The sequence below is a fragment of the Porites lutea genome, chromosome 3 (genome assembly GCF_958299795.1).
Source record: "Porites lutea chromosome 3, jaPorLute2.1, whole genome shotgun sequence".
In the NCBI taxonomy this organism is placed as follows: domain Eukaryota; kingdom Metazoa; phylum Cnidaria; class Anthozoa; order Scleractinia; family Poritidae; genus Porites; species Porites lutea.
The window spans coordinates 47392237-47408986 of NC_133203.1; the positions used below are offsets into that span (position 1 = coordinate 47392237).

A 16750-nucleotide genomic window follows, 5' to 3' on the forward strand; every position below is an offset into this window, starting at 1 on the left:
ACAACGATTTATTTTGTCATGTAAAGGTATCGAAATGTCCTTTTCTTTCCCACTCTTCCTCATTCACTAGTTCCAGCTCTTCCCGGACATATCGTTGCCAGGCAAGCGTGACTGAGGCAAAACAATTGCAAATTCAAACGCCAGAAAGAAAAGAAGTGTTTTCACAACATATTTTGTTTGTTATCGAAAAAATGATCGACTGAATAACTCTGACATGGCTCGTCGAGTTCCTTGGAGACGAGTTTGTCCTGATGTTGTCGCGAGCAGGATCGATGAAACGATCCAAGCAAGAATTTATCTTCTACGCGAGACGGGACCAACGGGGTTTCTTTTGAAGGAAGATGGTTCGGATCGCAAATTAAAGGTTTGTTTTCGTAAAGTTAATTATTTTTACCAAAATAATTGTTCACAGAAAACATCCTCTAGCAACTACATTTCTGCTTTTGCTTTTACGTATTCCGAATTTCTTTGAATTGACAGAGCTTAAGTTAAACATGCCCAAATATGTTTAGTGAGACAGTTTCATAATGAAACTGTAGTCAGTCAGCCAGGAAATTAATTAGCTTTTAAAATCTAGATAGAGGGAGGGTTCTCATATGCCACCAACCTGCTTGTCGCTGGAGACATGAACTTTTTGTCTTCGGGAGGTGATGTTGAAGTGAAGTCCCATGGACATGTGACATGTTACTATGACATGTTGCTGGTGAAAAGGCCTGCGAAATGATAGATGAGATATAAGTACCGCCAATGTGTCTGCCGCTCTCTCCTCCACAGAGGCTCCCGCTGGGTATCCCCATCAAAATATCAATTATCGAAAAAATAGAAAGCGCGCTCTCTTTTTTTTCTCCCCAGCCTCCCCACAACACAAAGAGGCCTCTGCGGAGGAGAGAGTGTCTGCCGGCTGCTTGATTGTATGTCGCCGGCTACTCAGACCCCTCTACATAGCTTCAGGGGCCTTGCTGCCCCTTGATTGTCACAGCCGCCCAGAGTCGGCCGCCTTCTTCAAAACATTTTGAAACCCCCAGTAGTATCCTTTGCAGCCGCTTAGGCCAGAGTCATCCAATGCTCCCCATCCCCTCCAGGGGCAGGCCTGTCAACCCACAGGAACTTAAAATCTGGACATTTTTAAAAAGGCGGGTCAAAATCTGAAGATTCATTTAGTCAGAAAGAAAATGCCTTTAGTTTTCTTGCAGCTCACCATTTTTTAGTCCCTCAGGTGCCCACCTTCATGCCATCATGGTCATCAGTAGCTGGTTATGGTGAATTATGCGTGTGCTTTTAGCCAATCAGAATCGGGGAAATATTTTGAAAATATTAATAATAAAGATAATTATTAGAAATGATGTGAAAATTGTCAAAAGTTGAAAACTATCATTAGCTTCTTTTCAAAATTGTTCATGTCAGTTTTCCATGAGAGCAAGTTAAAACTGGCAGCTCCCAAAAGACCGGGAGATTGGCTAGTTTGTTGGGGAATGTCAGTTGGCTACCAGAACTTAAGGCTTTGTAGAAATTGACCATATATCTTTACATCAGTGTAACATTGAACTATCATACAAAAAAATGTATTTTCCTTGCTTAGTAAGATATAAGCTTTGCAGCTTAAATAAATTATTATTTGTATAGTAAGGTACAGTTGTCTTCACATGATAACAAAGGGATTGAACTACCCATGACTTTTCTGTTGTTAGGTCTTCTTAGGAGACCAGCATTCTTGTACATGCCAGACTTTTATGAAGGAGAAAGAGCTCTGTGTTCATATCCTATGGTAAGTGAACTGCAAAAATTAAGAAAGGCCCATCTCTCTTGCAACATCCTAAAACCCATAACAGTGATAAATGTTCAGTTATAGACATAGCAACAGTGACCAGAAAACAGCTCGATTAGCTTTAAAACCCATTTTTTGTCAAAATTTCCAGGGGCAAATGGGTTAAGCCTCCCCTTGCCTTCACCCATGCAGTGGTCTAGAGGTTTATAATGATATTAATTCAGTTGTTTGTTTTATATGTATAGGGTATTGCTTAAGAAATTTCGAGTGCCCAAAGAAAATCCAAGTGAGTTTGATCGTATATTTGTACCGTTACATGCATGTATACACACATGACTACTTCCTTATCCAGTGCAATACATGTAGGTTGCAACTTTGTACCATGCTGATTTGGGTCTGAGGGAAGTACTTAATGTACCCTGGCCACTAGTTTATTAAGACCAGTATAGAGAGATGGTGGCATCTTTTAGATTTCCAAGATACATGCAGTCATTATTACAGTCAGCTCCCATAAATGATTATTGCAAACACCCTCAGGACTGCAAGATAATGTCCTTAATATTATAACAGGGTCAGAGTCCGTAATATAAAGCAACCAGATTTAACGTCAGTCAAATGTTTTTGCCAAGGAGTACAGATGTAGTTGCTCTCCATATTATCAGGATGTCATGATCAGTAATATAGTGAGGTGTCCACAAGGAAATTTTAGAGATGCCTGTAGAAAACCGGCAGATCTGTTCACAGTCTGCTACAGATTTACCGGCAGATGAGCAGATTTGGAGATGGTTGATCATTCCTCGGGATGAATTCAAATACCGGCTTATGGTTAATATATGTGTGTTTAATTCTGTCATTAAAACGTTTTTAGTAACTTTCCAACTGTCACTGGTGGAGCGTGAGATTAATGAAGTCATGAGAGGATGCCATGCAAGGTCACGCCCAGGAAAGAAAAAAGACTCTGAGAAGGACTTCATCATCTTTGATGGCAGGGAGAAACTTAAACAGAAAGATATAGAGACAGAAGATGTTTGTCCTATCTGCCAGGAAGAGTTCTTGCAACAACCTGAACCACTCACATTTTGCAAGTAATGAATTGATAATGTGTACCCTTTAATTAATTAAAATACATGTATTGACATTTAAAAAAATGCAAAAGTCCCTGTAGGTTCCAGTGTGTTTAAGCGTACAGCTTTTGGGCACTATTGTTTGCTTGATCGAGGTTTAAACAGAGCAGCTACTCTTGCATCAGGTGCCAAAGAGTACCAAAGCTTTCCCAAGATTTTTAATGGTTTTAGTGAAACACTGCAGAACATTACCAAGGATGTTACAAACTGAAATATAGATGTACACTGTACACTTGTGTGAATGTTGCCAAGAAATAATAAAAATCCAAAAAATTCTGTCCCAAAGGAAACAAAATTTTGTTGCTTTAAATTTACAAGCTACTGTGTTCATCTTCAGACATGCGCAGATTTCCATTATTTTATCTTGCAAATGAATATACTGTATTTATGACTTTCTTCTTGTAATAATTTGCATGCAGGTATGGATGCGGAAACAATGTCCACGTGAAATGTATGAAGGTTTGGGCAGAACATCAACGTTCTACTGGTGAGAACATCATTAAGTGTCCACTCTGCAGGGTTGACTTTGGATCATTTCAGGTTTGTAAGCCAGGAAAAAGAATTATTTTCTCCATTAAATGATTTGCAATTGAATGATTTCCCTGCATCATACAGTGGGACGTATGCAAAACATGGACCTCCAGCCCATGGACCACTCCTGTGGACCTACTCCATGGACCCCTTTGAGGACCAAGTCCATGGTCTACCCATACGGATCACCCCTTATTTTTGAAGATGAATTTTACTAGAGGTCTAAACAAATTTTAAGAACCTTAAATGGATGAATCTGTGTCTATAAATCATATATAATTATTATCAGGATTATGGGCTCCTGATATATAAATACACTTGGTCAAATTTTTCCTGAATTTCATACAGATGTAAATCAGGGGTTGAGTTTTTCTGCTGATGAAGTAACAATATTTGAAGAAAAAGGGAAAGGGAGGAAGGTAGTCTCCTTGTCGCTTTTTATTTGTGTTGACGCGTTGCGTGACATCACAAAAACGCAGCTACATAGGAGACTGGGGAGGAAGAGGTATTTTCATGCATTATGATTGAGTGCCTTCCTCAAACATGCCTTCCCTTGATTGCCCGTAGAAATGTTCATTCGGCAGCAAACTTATTGAATCCTGCTTACGGATCAATAAGCATAAAATGACCTACATATGCAATTTCAAACAATGTGGTTGGTCATAAAGACATCTAACATTAACGTCAAGCTTCACAGACATGACAGTTATATATCTGCAGGTCATTTTGTGCTTGATCAGCATAAGCAGGATTGACATTAAGATTGCCAATCTGATGAATAAACGTCCCATGGGCTATAAAGGGAAGGGAAGTCTGGGGTGGGTATACAACATGACAACGCAAAACAATGTCTGTGTACCACAAATGTTGTTACTCCTTCACCAGACTTAACCGAAACCCATGTATGGAATTCAAGAAAATTTGAACAGGTGTATAATGTGAGTGGCCCATAGCCCTGATATATTATATAAACTGACAGCAGTTTTGTCCAATGAAGGTTCCTAAAATTCATTTAGACCTCTGCTATAATTCATCTTTAAAACATAGCGGTGGTCCACAGCTATAGTGGTAGTCCATTGGGTCCATGAAGTAGGTCCATAGATCATGGGTTCATGTTTTGTTACATCCCCAACAATGAGTGATGTAACTGTTTTTTTTGTATAATTATATAAGCACAAATTGTGAAAAAAGTGGTAATTAGTGGTTTAGCATCATTGTGTTGGTAAAACTGTAAGGTTAATTATACACAGAAAAAGAAATAAAAAATAATGGTACTTAACTGTACAATGTAGTTTCCCTTACACGTGTAGGTCAAATAAACAGCATTTAAAATAACTTGATGATGGGGCAAATTAAAAAAAAAAAGCCCTCTGGATGGTTAGGAGCTTTTCTCAGATTGTTAAATGTGATAATACACGGAGTCATTTATCTTTCACTTGTAGTTGTTTGTGTATATTACCAAAGTTATGTATTTTTAAGTGAGTTTAAATGCCCTGCTCCTCACACCACACCTTGAAAAATTCAAAGTAAGATTCCGGGTCACTTACTCAAAAGATTAAATACTTTAAAAGGAATTGATGGATGAATTTCACAAGTCATCCCGACGCAAAACAAGAGCAGAAAGACAAGATCTTCACCTAGGGGCTACTTGCAAAAAATGTAGAGTGTGTCCTATTGCAGGAAAATGTTATAGGTAAGAAATTTTGAACACAACTGGTATGCCATACATACACTGTACCTGAAAGTGGTCTCTCTTGTTTGATGTCCACCCAGGCCCTATATAATTTCCTATATGACTTATATTGTTTGACCACTGTTTGATCATAACATTGTATGCACTTTGGTACATGTTAATATTGTTTTAATCTGTGAAACACCGATAAGACAACTTACACAGAAGGGTACATTATGTCTATAAAAGAGATTTCCACTGGGTTATGAGTTTCTCAACATACATGCTATATAATATTACAGTTACCACACTAATTAAGATACTTGGCATCCCAAAAATCATGCTTTATTATCTACCGTGTATGTCAGCACTATTAAGGATTACAGGACTGGTTTATCTCACAAATCAAGATTTAGAGTAATTTTTTGGGCTCTATGAAAAGTAGTCAGATTACTACAGAATACAACAATTTCCCGTGAAGGCCATGATGACAGGAAGAGGGTGTTGAGGGGGGTGGGAAGGATTACTTTCAAAAGTTCCTGACCTGTGTTCCCTGTTTTCTTTTCTCTTCCTTAAATCTATGAACTTAGGTTCACTTCCAAGTTAACAGTTAAAAACCAAATTCTTTTATCCGAGTGTCCATGACACCTTGCCTCGGCAGCCTTACCCATGGCTCCCATGGCAGTTTAGAATGCCATTCTCCTTGACTCGCACTTAATTTAGAATGCTTTTCAGTGTAAATTGTGTGCTTCTTCTTTCCTCAGATGCGTTGTTTGTTCAGATTACCATCTCTGCCATGAATGTTTTGCCACAGATACCCACACTCAGCATTCCTTTCAGTTTCGACAAGTAAGGCATTCATAATAGACCTATTCGGCTAACTCAATGTTGTACCCAATTCAAATCTCCCGGGGTTAAGATTCTTTGTGTATTGTATTTGCATTATAATGTGGCATTCTCATTTAAATGTATGGAAATTCCTGAAACAAAAAGTTTTATTCCCAAAGGGTTTGAATTGGGTACAACATTGAGTTAGCCGAATAGGTCTATTGTATCGCCCTGGCACGGAAGGGAATCCAAGACAGACTTGGATTCTGGATTCCGCATGGCGTGGATTGCGGATTCCAGGCACTGGAACTTGGAACTTGGATTCCGGATTCCAATCGTTAGTGGAATTCCGGACTCCTTGAGCTGTATTCCGGATTCCAAGGCCCAGGATTCCACAAGCAAATTTTCCCAGATTCTGGATAACATAAGCAAAAACTTCTTGGATTCCGGAATCTGGATTCCCTTACATGAGGCGAATCATAGACATTTTTTTAAACCCTTTCACTCAGACTAAAAGCATCCAACATAAAAATTCACCAAAAAAGTGAAATTTCTTTTGGTAAATCCTTAGAAATAAATAGTACTTAACAGAGGTTTTGTCAAAGAGGTTTAATTTGAATGGTAACACCATGCGATTTCGTTCACGTTAGAGTGACAAATAGCCTCACCGCAACTTGGAAAAGCCTTGAAACGATTAATATTTCGTAACAGAAAGGATAAAATAGTTTTTCTCTTCCATACTGTCCCACTTCATGAACTGCATCTGAACGCCTCGAGCAGGATATTGCTACCTCAGCTTCTTTAGGATTTCAAGAGTGTGCTTACAATCTCACGTCCACTTTTTCGCTGGGGAAGTTTCTCTGAAAAACTCCGTTTCTGTTTATTCTGAGAACCTGAGAATACATTTGCTTTGTTAAATTTATCAGCGATACTGAGTTTTTCGAATAGGTCAAGGTTATTGATTGAATGCATGCAAGTTTTAAAATGTTAACGAACTGCTGATTAAGCTTTCTTATTTGGCAGAAACTAAGTGAGCGCTGGCGGGCAGCACAAAGAATTACTCCATTGCCAAATGCTGTCATAAACGATTTACAGAACCGAGACATATCTGATGGCGATTATGAACTACTGCTTCAACTTGACAGGTAAAAATTAATGTATTCGTGCATTGGGCTGGAGAAATAATTACGACTACTGTTATATTATTCCCTTAAGGATTCCCAAACCAGCCAAACGTTCAAATTTTCATTCAAAACTTTAATATCAATAATAAACAGATAAAAGTAAAATCGTCAGTCCAGGGCAAAGTTAAACTATCTATTCTGTTTCTGAAACTTGTCGCTTAACCTTACTCAAGACGCGATGTGTTTAGTGAACATACATGCCATACGTTGCGGGGAAAATTTTACTCCCAGCCCAAGCGCATACATTGTAGACCATTGTACAGAACAGGGGGGGTAGACTTGTCCCTGACTCGAGTTCCTTTAAACAGCCGACATTTCGTGACGTCACCACTGGTTTTCCCTCGAAATGACGGCAGAAATCAGAAATGACGTCATTTCGCGTAAAAGCATTAGTGGCGTCGCGAAATGTCGCGGGCTGTTTTCTTAGGCTGGAGCGCTATGTGCTTTAAGCGTTGTGGTTAACTGAGTAAACGAGAGTTAATGTTCCACGTTCGTTCACATAATGTGTAATACTCATTCCATGCTGGTATACTCTTCCTCAAACCACAGACAAGTAACTGACCAGCAAGGACTTCCTGCCAATATAATCTTCAATCTACCAACTCAAGTGTTGCAAGACAGACACAGACTTGTTACAGATGGCAGCACCTGCGGTGTGTGTTTACAAGGATTCCAGGCCAGACAGTGCATAAGAACTCTTCCGTGCCAGCATCCCTTCCACATTACCTGTATAGATAACTGGCTCACAAACCATTCTCAGTGCCCTGTAGAAGGTTCTTATGTTGGTTCAGTAATCGCTGCCACAGCGAACAATGGAAGGTCCAGAGAGGTCCCTGGTATTGGCCGTCTCACTTCTGGAGTAATCGGCAATCATGGCTTAGGCGGGGCTGGTAATAAAAAGCCTGGGCAGAGATTAAAGGCTCTCACTGATAGAGACGATTCAGCGAAATGTTTACCAAGTAGTTTTACGCTCAGCGGGTCAGGACTGTTGGCAACAAATAGCAATAAGACAAGGTGAGTTCGACTGTTTTTTTCCAGCATCAAATAATTATTTAAGTGTTCGGTTTCTTAACGTCATAACAGGAGCGAATAAAGACTTTGTCGGGCTGGGAATGTCGGTTGATTTGTTCGAATTCGCCTTGGTACAAGAACCTAAACAATTAGTTGACTCGCTTGCAGGCGTATCTGTACTGGTACAGAAATATCCTAAATGTGTATCTGTATTCAAATCTGTTGTGGATGGGCCCTGTTAGTGTAGTTACCTGTATAATTCGTGTTTGGAGTACCTTAAAAGCTTCAGCTTCTGTCAAGCAGAAGTATGGGAAAGAAAATTGGTGTCATTGTGGCTTGAAACCTCTACAGAGTCTCGTTACCACGGTACAACAAAGTACCAGACTACCAAAAGTGCTTTGACACATAGGCAGTTCATCAAATAAAAATGCGTTAGGGTAGAGGGCAGTGACATTCTAGGACAGTCTAATTCAAAAAATCTTATTTTGGAAAATCTATTTTTACTCCAGATCAAGTGGAGCTGGAATCAACACCCTTGATCATTCGCGCCATATTCATGCATCAACCGTTGAACCCCCGCAGCTTGATCAACCTACAATTTCTCCTCACACCTCTTCGGCCACACAGTTTGCCAGATTGTGTTCCGCGGGTCGGAACGGGTCTGGGTCCCGCCTGCCAGAATCCACGACCGGAATTAAGGGATTTACCAGACATAATTTAACGTTTAGTCCTGTCAGCGCCAAGCCACCAATGCCGCCGCAAACTTTGAACAATAACAGAAGTTCCAGCAGTGAAGTCAGACGGCCAAGGACTAAGCTACACAGGTCACAACGAAGCAATGTAAGTACGCAAAGTATTTGAAATTGCGGGTCACTTATATCCTGCGGGCAGAGGACAGTGCTGTTCATCTAGGCTAGTTTTATAGTTAATAATGTTTATCTAGGCTAGTTTCTTTCGGATTGTGTATTGTATTGTTATTTTTTAATTAGTTTTATTTCTGTGTCCCCAGTTAGTAGAGGTTTTTTTTGTCTTCAAGCGGCCAATATATAGCGAGTCCTTTGTCCTGATTGGCTATCCGAGCTTCGAGATGGGCCTATTTTGCCCGCAGTGAATGCTTCCTTTGTCCAGAAAGAAAAGAATTGTGGCGTAGAACAAATGTAGGTTCTTGATGTTTCCTCTGTTTGCGCAGTCTACAAGTGTCAATAACAAATTCTATCATTCTTTCAGTCTGTTGGAGAACTTAGTTTGTTAGCATCGGGTACCGCTGTGCAGCTTGGATCGCAGACGCCACCCTTGAGCACGGACAAGAGACAGCGAGGACAGCTTGTTAAGGGAAATCTCGCAGCCAAGAACTCGAGACATTCTCTGTCTGATCCCGGACTCGCAGTGACATTAGAACCTATGATCGCGTCAGGAATTTCCGTGCATCTTCCCCCTGTGGACATAGATTGAATATCTCATTGAATTTTCTGGTAGTTCCTTGGTGTTGTGCTTGTGAGACAGCAAATGAAGGAGACCTTTTGATTCTAAGACGAGAACGCCGGACTACGAGGATGAGATTTTTTCTATCAGTAGTAAGCGTGTGAATCAAAAACGTAGAAGCCGTCGCCATTTTTCTACGGGTTTCAGAAGAATGTCGCAGTGGCAAAGACAAGTTCTCAAAAGTTAGAAGTTTCACCATTTTGCGATCGGGAGAGGGCTTAACCTCCTTTAATAAAAATAACCGTGCTGACTTTTCTGGTGAAAAAACTACAATGAAGCTTTCCGGGGTGTCTATTTTTGGAGAATACACGAAAAAATTAAAGTTAAATCTCGTTTCACAGGCGTCCTCGTCATCGAATCTAATTTCCACACCACCACGAAATTAGCCTGGGTAACAGGTGCTAGGAAATAAATGGGCGCAAAAAAAACGCGCGAGAGAGTAGACACGCGTGTCTCCTCGCGCGCGCGTTTTGTCTCGCGCCCATTTATTTCCTAGCGCCTGCTACGCAGGCTACCACAACATAGGTCAACGACAAAAGTTAGCACCACAAGGACACGACTCAGTCGATTCAAAGGTGTAAAACTTTTGTTATAGGCAGGAAATAATAAATGGAATCAGGAGCCGTATGGCTCTTGATGGAATGAATTGTGTAGAGAGAAGAACTCAGAAAAATTTCTTAGCTCCAGGTGGCAATTGAACCCTTGTCCGTTTCCTTGAGAAAATTATTTATGGTGTTTCTTATTTAAGAAACAAAATATTTTTAATATAAAATCATCCATATAAATAAAACTAATTTTTATTCATACAATCGTTGTTATGTGCTTTTCTATGCTTGCGAGAGAAGGGAATACATGTTGTAGATTAGGGACACTGTAAAAAGGGCTTTGAATAGCACGAGTATGTGCAAGTTGGGAACGATGATAAAATCTCATAGCTGGAAATAGGGAGACTTCTTGCTTGACCGAAGTATTGATTTGTTTATTTATTTAATGAAATTAACTTTCATAATGATTCTTTCTTTCCTTCCGTACCGGGCGAATTTTCGACTGGCTAAAAATTTAACGCTTCATTTATACCAAACCTTTCAACAGTTACGGAACTGACGAATCGGGTGGCATTTTATTTACCCTCCGCCCATGCGCAGAGCGCTACTTTTGCAAATCCAAAATGGCGTCTTCCAACTGAGTAACCACGCATCCATCCGGCCACGCCTTTTGCTGTTCAAAAATTAAGACGGTCATGTTGCTTACACCGTGCCGGTCAATTTTTCGACCGTACCGGCTAGAACTTTGGCCTCAGTTTAGGTGTTCAAATTTTTAAATTTTCATCGAAATTTTTGGACGTTAGGATGGTTCCTTGAAAACGAAGCACTTAAAGGCACGACTTTTCAACCGCTCGAAATTTCTTCCAGTGCCGTGTGATCGAGAGGTGATGTTACACGCAACGATTCGCAACGGCGATTTTTAGGGCAACACAGCGTTTCAACACTGTTTCGATTGGTCACAACATTGTCCCAGCGATGGATGCGCAACGTTGTGTTGGGCTAAAATCGTCGTTGCGAATCGTCCCGTGTAACATCAACTAAAAGCCTTGGAGATAAAAACTACTTACTTAGCTGTCTGTCCTGTCTAAGTGACTGGGTCTAAATACTAGATTGCAATCTCAAAGAAATCACGTCACGAGTACTGGCACGTGTACTCTATCAATGATTATACAATATCACCGCTGAATATTGTTTTGACGACTAATTATAGTTTCTCTAACCTACTTTAGCTATGCACTGTGGAAGCCCTCTTTTTTACGGTAGACCGAGCTGCTTCATCACATAATCTGGCTTACAAGGAGTAAGACCCATCGTACTGTGAGTATCTCTAAATAATCTGATTCAAATCTTTAAAATGAATGTCAATGCCATAAGTACTTGCATTGACCGGAAGTGATACAATGGAATGTTGTTAAAACGACATAGTTCCTCTTTCGGGTACATAGAAAGTGTTTGCTCGTTTGGATCAGAGAATCAAACACAGAAATTGAAAGAAAAGAAGAAATATGTTGCGACAAAAGTCGTTTTGGTCCAAATTTCTCTTTCAATGAAGGAATTTGTTAGCAAAGCCAGCATTTTAGAATCTTAAACAGACTCTACTTTTTGAAATAATAATTATGCCTTTCAACGCACACTATCTTCATTACTTAACAGCACTGACACAGCATGGGTTGCATCATGTTAGGCGGTATGAAAGACACGTCGCGTACTCGAAAATTCTTCGTCCACCCCCCGGCGGGGGGGAGGGTACTTTATAGAAGAGATATTTCAGTAGTGATGTGCCGCAGGGACCCCAGTAGCCTTAGCCTATACGAGACTTAGCTTGGCTGAATTTTGCTACCCAAATACCTCCCTATACTTGAGCCGCTTTTTTTCAGCAATTACTCAGGTCGATGCTTTCTTTGCTATTAAACTGAGTTGCGGGTAAATTAAGATTGGCTGATTTTAATTTTTCGAGTGCCAGTTACCGGTGGTTTCCCACGTGTACACTACTAATTGATTAGTTTCCGGAAAAATGAGACCCTATTCTAGACCCAAAGTCTCAAATTTCAACACCCTATCGCAGACCAAGTTGCTTGCAAAACCATACCGTTCCTAGCGGCACAAACCTATATATTGCACATATGGTAGTATGTATCCCTCCGGATTCTTCACCCGCCATCAATTCCTCCTCACGTCAACGACCGATAGGTCTTGTGGGTATCATGAGGTTCCCCTGAAGGGTTTTTCAATCCCGTAATCCCGACCAAAAATTTCGTTCAATCCTTAATCTCGATATATATTTTCGGCGGCCCACCTTCCGTGCATGCTTTCAATCCCGAATCTCCCCCCGATTTTGCTTTAAAATCCCGAGCCTCATCACAGGGAAATCCCGGATCCCGAAAAATCTATTCGGTCCTTCTATAATCGGGTTGAATCCAGTAAATCCCGCTACCTGACTCACATTTTTTGAAAATGACCAATCAGGCTGGCGGAATGACGAATCGGCTACGTCGTTCGGCTTTACCTTGTCCGCACAGTCTATATGTTTCGGGTCACGTGGTCCCGTTCGTCTCGATACGTCGCGAAATGTATTGACCGAGAGACGGCGTACATGGGCTATAGGCAACTTTGGGCTCATCTTTTCTTAAACGGAATTTTAAAATTTTACAGAAGCACAGCATAATATCGGTTTGGCTTAACTGCTTGACGCTTCCCAAATTTCCCACGGCTTATCAGGTGTTAAATCAAACACCGTATAAATGGCTTACAATGTTTCAGGTGAACACAATATACGAACATAGTTTAGAATCTATGTCCGCTTGCAAGAGATTATGGCGTTATTATGGCATTAATTATGGCATTAATTACGTGCAACTTTCAACGCGTGTAAGACTAACAAAAATGTTGCCCGCATTAGTATTTACTTGGTCAAGCCTAGGGTCAAATGCGAACGATGGGTGACGCGATTTCTCTCGAGATTTCATTGTCGTCTGGAGCTGATGTTGTTTCACAGTTAACAGAACAGTTTTAATCGATCGAGAGTTGCCGAGAGTTTTAGACCACAAAAGAGCGAGCCTTCTTACTCTTGGCAACCCTCCTTGGAAAGTTGCAAGCCGTACAGTCATGAACCGCGAACATACACCGTACACATGTATGCAGTCTTATGTCGTCTGTAACCGTGATTTCTATTCGAACTTCTCGTGAGACGAACCACACTCAAGTTTGGGTCGGTCTAAATTAAGTTAAGATCGTCTGTTGGGTCAGACGTCGAGCTTAGGACGCGTCGAACCAATCCTGACTGAATCAGACCAAAAAGCAGTTTTAATTTAATAATTTTTTCAGGAACGACGGTAACTTGTATACATCATTATACAAATTTTTAATTTTTTACAAAAAATATTCCTCAACACCAACAATTTGTTTAGTTTGGTTTAGTTTGGTTTTTCGCATATGAAGATCAATGTTTGTCCCGGAGACGATCTTCAGACGTTAGTATCCATCTGAAGCAGACGGATAGAACGTGTTGGACGATCCAAACGAAATTAAAACGCCCCTTTCAAACCTTACGTCTGGTGGAGGTTTATTGATGACATCTTCATGGTGTGGACAGAATGAAAAGATAACCTTAAAACTTTCCTACATCATTAAGTCGACTTTCCTACATCATTAAATCACTTAATAACTTCACTAGCCTGATGAATTTCTTTAAGAATTTCCTACATCATGTACATTCTGTCCATCCAGCAATCAAGTTTACACAATAATATTCAGATTCTTTATACCAGAGTCTTCCCTTCCAAGATGCACAAGTCCATCTTAACAACAGCCAAATACAAACTGATCTCCACACAAACTGAACCCACAGACAAGCACCAATATCTTCTGAAAACCTCCTGCCATCCTGCTCACACAAAGCGCACCGTCCATTTCAGCCTCACCTTACCTCGTCTGCGTCGCATCTGCTCAACTGACCATTTCTTCAGTAACCGTTGCAATGAACTTATAAACTTTCCGGAACTACGGGGATACAGCTGCCACTTTCTGAAAAAGAAAATTAACCGGGTACGTGCCATCCCATGTCAAGAAACTTTGAAACCACAACCACAGAACAACCACTCAAACCGAACTCCCTTTGTCATCACGTATAATCCAGTTCTTCTCAACGTTCCGATCACTGTCCGAAAAATATAAACATTCTTCAATCATCCAATCGATGCAAACAAATATTTCCTTCTCCTCCCATCGTTGCTTTTAAAAGGAGTCCCAGCCTTCGTGACCTAAAAGTTTAGAAGCACTTAACAAAATGCAATCATCCACGCTGCCTTACCAGTCCGTTTTTAAAGCAAGGCTAAGCCAACCACTCCTTCACCTCCACCAAAGAGAAGCGATGTATACATGACCCCTTAAACAGTGAATCCAAAGACCTTATCTATACCTCATTGAATGCAAAATATGCCGCAAACAGTACATTGGGGAGACCAAGCGCCATCTCCACAAACGCTTTGGGGAGCATCGCCGTTCCATTCTCAACTATGGCCACTTTGCTAATCCTGCTCCTGTCTCCGAACATTTTAATCGAGCCAATCACTCTATCAAAGACGTCCTTCTTATCCGTAGCAACCGTGACTGACTCTGTCAGAAAGGCACGCAAGGCTCACGGCCTCATCAACAAAGCTATGACAACACATGGTATAAATAGACGTGAACTCAATTGGTGACATTTATCTTTTAGTAGCCTATCATTTTCTGTTTACTATGTATTCAAATCTCTCATATGTAACGTTCATCATGTATCTCAATTCATTTTCCTTTTATAGCCCCCGTTGAAGGTTTGCGTTGCAAACCGAAATATCGGGCAAATATAATTCACCACTTTATTTTTGCGGTTTTCTTTCTATATTTTTCTATCACTCTTCCTGCCCATAGTTAATTGAGTGGAATGGTTATGAAACCCGTCAGACTCCTTTGTTATATGTTTTTGTGGACCTGAAAGTGCACAACGCTCAAAAGAATTCCTATCATTTTGATTGTATTGACCAATAAAAACGTTGCATTAATTTATTCCGTAACAATTTGCCAACAGAAAACAAAGGATTGTGCACTTTCAGGGTGCTTCCAACATAAACTGCAGCACTGTTGTTTTTATCATTGATGTTTGCCGCTTTTCATAACCAGTCTCCTCTAATAACTATGTCCTGCCGTAAGGATCAGTTTACTGTGTTAATTTTAAAATTTGGTGTTTAAGATTTTACTGATCAAGGTCTACTAAAGATCCAGCTGACCCTCACTGGTTTGTCGTTGTGGTTTTGCCTTCACAAGTATTTCTGATACGAACTTAATTAACTGAGCTAGACGTCGAACTTTTCATGAACTTACCTGAAAAGCCGCTAATTTTCATGTAACTCGCCAAGTTTGATTCGTCACATGAGAAGTTCGACTTCTTCATCCAGGAACACTCTGAACCAGTTTCTTGATGTCTTGGTACATAATCAGTTTCAGTAGACTTTCTAATATGAGTATAATCCTTTTCATTTCACGCTGTGGCGCCCGTACTAGATGACATCTATATCGTTTGAAGATCTTAGGTGTAGAGCAAGGTCAAATCACTCCAACGTTCATCGAGATTGTGAAAACGGTCAAAGTGCTGACAATCTCATGGGCTTCGTTTTTGCTAATGAAATGTACAGTACGGCTTGTAACAGCTTCGATACATTGATGGCGTGTTTAGTTTTATACAGTGAAACTGGGACATGCTCGCAGAAAATTGCGCAAAGTTTTAAACGAACTATGGCTGAAATGTTACAATAAGCTAAGAAAACAGCGTTTTTGCGAAAACACAGGCTGTTTTTGTTGTGCAAAGAAATTTGATAAGGGAAGATTTTGATCACGTGCTATGTAACCGGTCAATCTGGCAGTACGGATCACTCAGATCGAGAATTCGTTTCGCTTTGTCCTTTTCCACGCCTGAACTTTATATGCACTGTTGAAAACTATTATTTTCTTTGTTAAATATACTTACGAAAGTAGAAATTTATCAATTTAATGGAAATTTTCCCGCAAAAGAGTTTTACGTGAAAAAAAGGTATTTCGATGGTAACGCGCATCATGCAATCGCAATCACAAAGGATCTAATTTCCTTCAAACTTGTCAGCCCTTGAATAGTCTTTCAAAACTGCGTGGTTTTTAATTGCTCGACAGGAAAAGCTTAACCTTCCTTCCCCTGACGATTGCAAAGGAGTTTTCCAAGCCTTGACTCATGTTTGGCCGGGATTTCACCTCTCTTTAGTATCGTCTTAGTGTTGCCCGACCGGGTTAGTAATTCAAATAAAGCTGTTCTTTGAACAAATTGATCCATTTACTGTAAGAGTTCTGATAGGTTAATGTTCCACATGAGATTCCTTTTATTCCTCATTATTTCAAACCACTTAATCAGATATCTTTGTCAGTCAAACCTAAAGGTTTTTTGTTTTTGGAAAACAAAATCTCTTTGGACTAGTTAAGTGCAATATTTAAATACGGGGCTCTTTGCAGATGAAAATTATAGTAGGCCATCGCAGGATTTTCGATAGTTTAGCAATAAATGTAACCCACCACATATGAGTTACGTCAGTAAAATCGCCGTTTTG

General features: G+C 40.2%; 1 protein-coding gene across 1 annotated transcript; it reads left to right on the forward strand.

Moving 5' to 3' along the window:
• The first annotated feature begins 106 nt into the window (after positions 1 to 106).
• Positions 107 to 9989, forward strand: LOC140931293 (E3 ubiquitin-protein ligase ZSWIM2-like). Its single transcript, XM_073381073.1, has 11 exons — positions 107 to 364; positions 1689 to 1765; positions 2011 to 2051; positions 2634 to 2850; positions 3309 to 3429; positions 4992 to 5113; positions 5857 to 5941; positions 6944 to 7065; positions 7654 to 8118; positions 8625 to 8955; positions 9343 to 9989. The coding sequence occupies exons 1-11, from the start codon at positions 215 to 217 to the stop codon at positions 9565 to 9567; spliced, it is 1956 nt and encodes a 651-aa protein (XP_073237174.1). The 5' UTR covers positions 107 to 214; the 3' UTR covers positions 9568 to 9989.
• The last annotated feature ends 6761 nt before the right edge of the window (positions 9990 to 16750 follow it).

What these genes read in the sequence shown, in the direction of transcription:
- LOC140931293 (XM_073381073.1), top strand. Translation starts at nt 215, where the DNA reads ATGGCTCGTCGAGTTCCTTGGAGACGAGTTTGTCCTGATGTTGTCGCG. An exon ending in AGTGCCCAAAGAAAATCCAA is followed by an intron (nt 2,052 to 2,633) that starts GTGAGTTTGATC and finishes AAACGTTTTTAG; the next exon opens with TAACTTTCCAACTGTCACTG. An exon ending in GAACCACTCACATTTTGCAA is followed by an intron (nt 2,851 to 3,308) that starts GTAATGAATTGA and finishes ATTTGCATGCAG; the next exon opens with GTATGGATGCGGAAACAATG.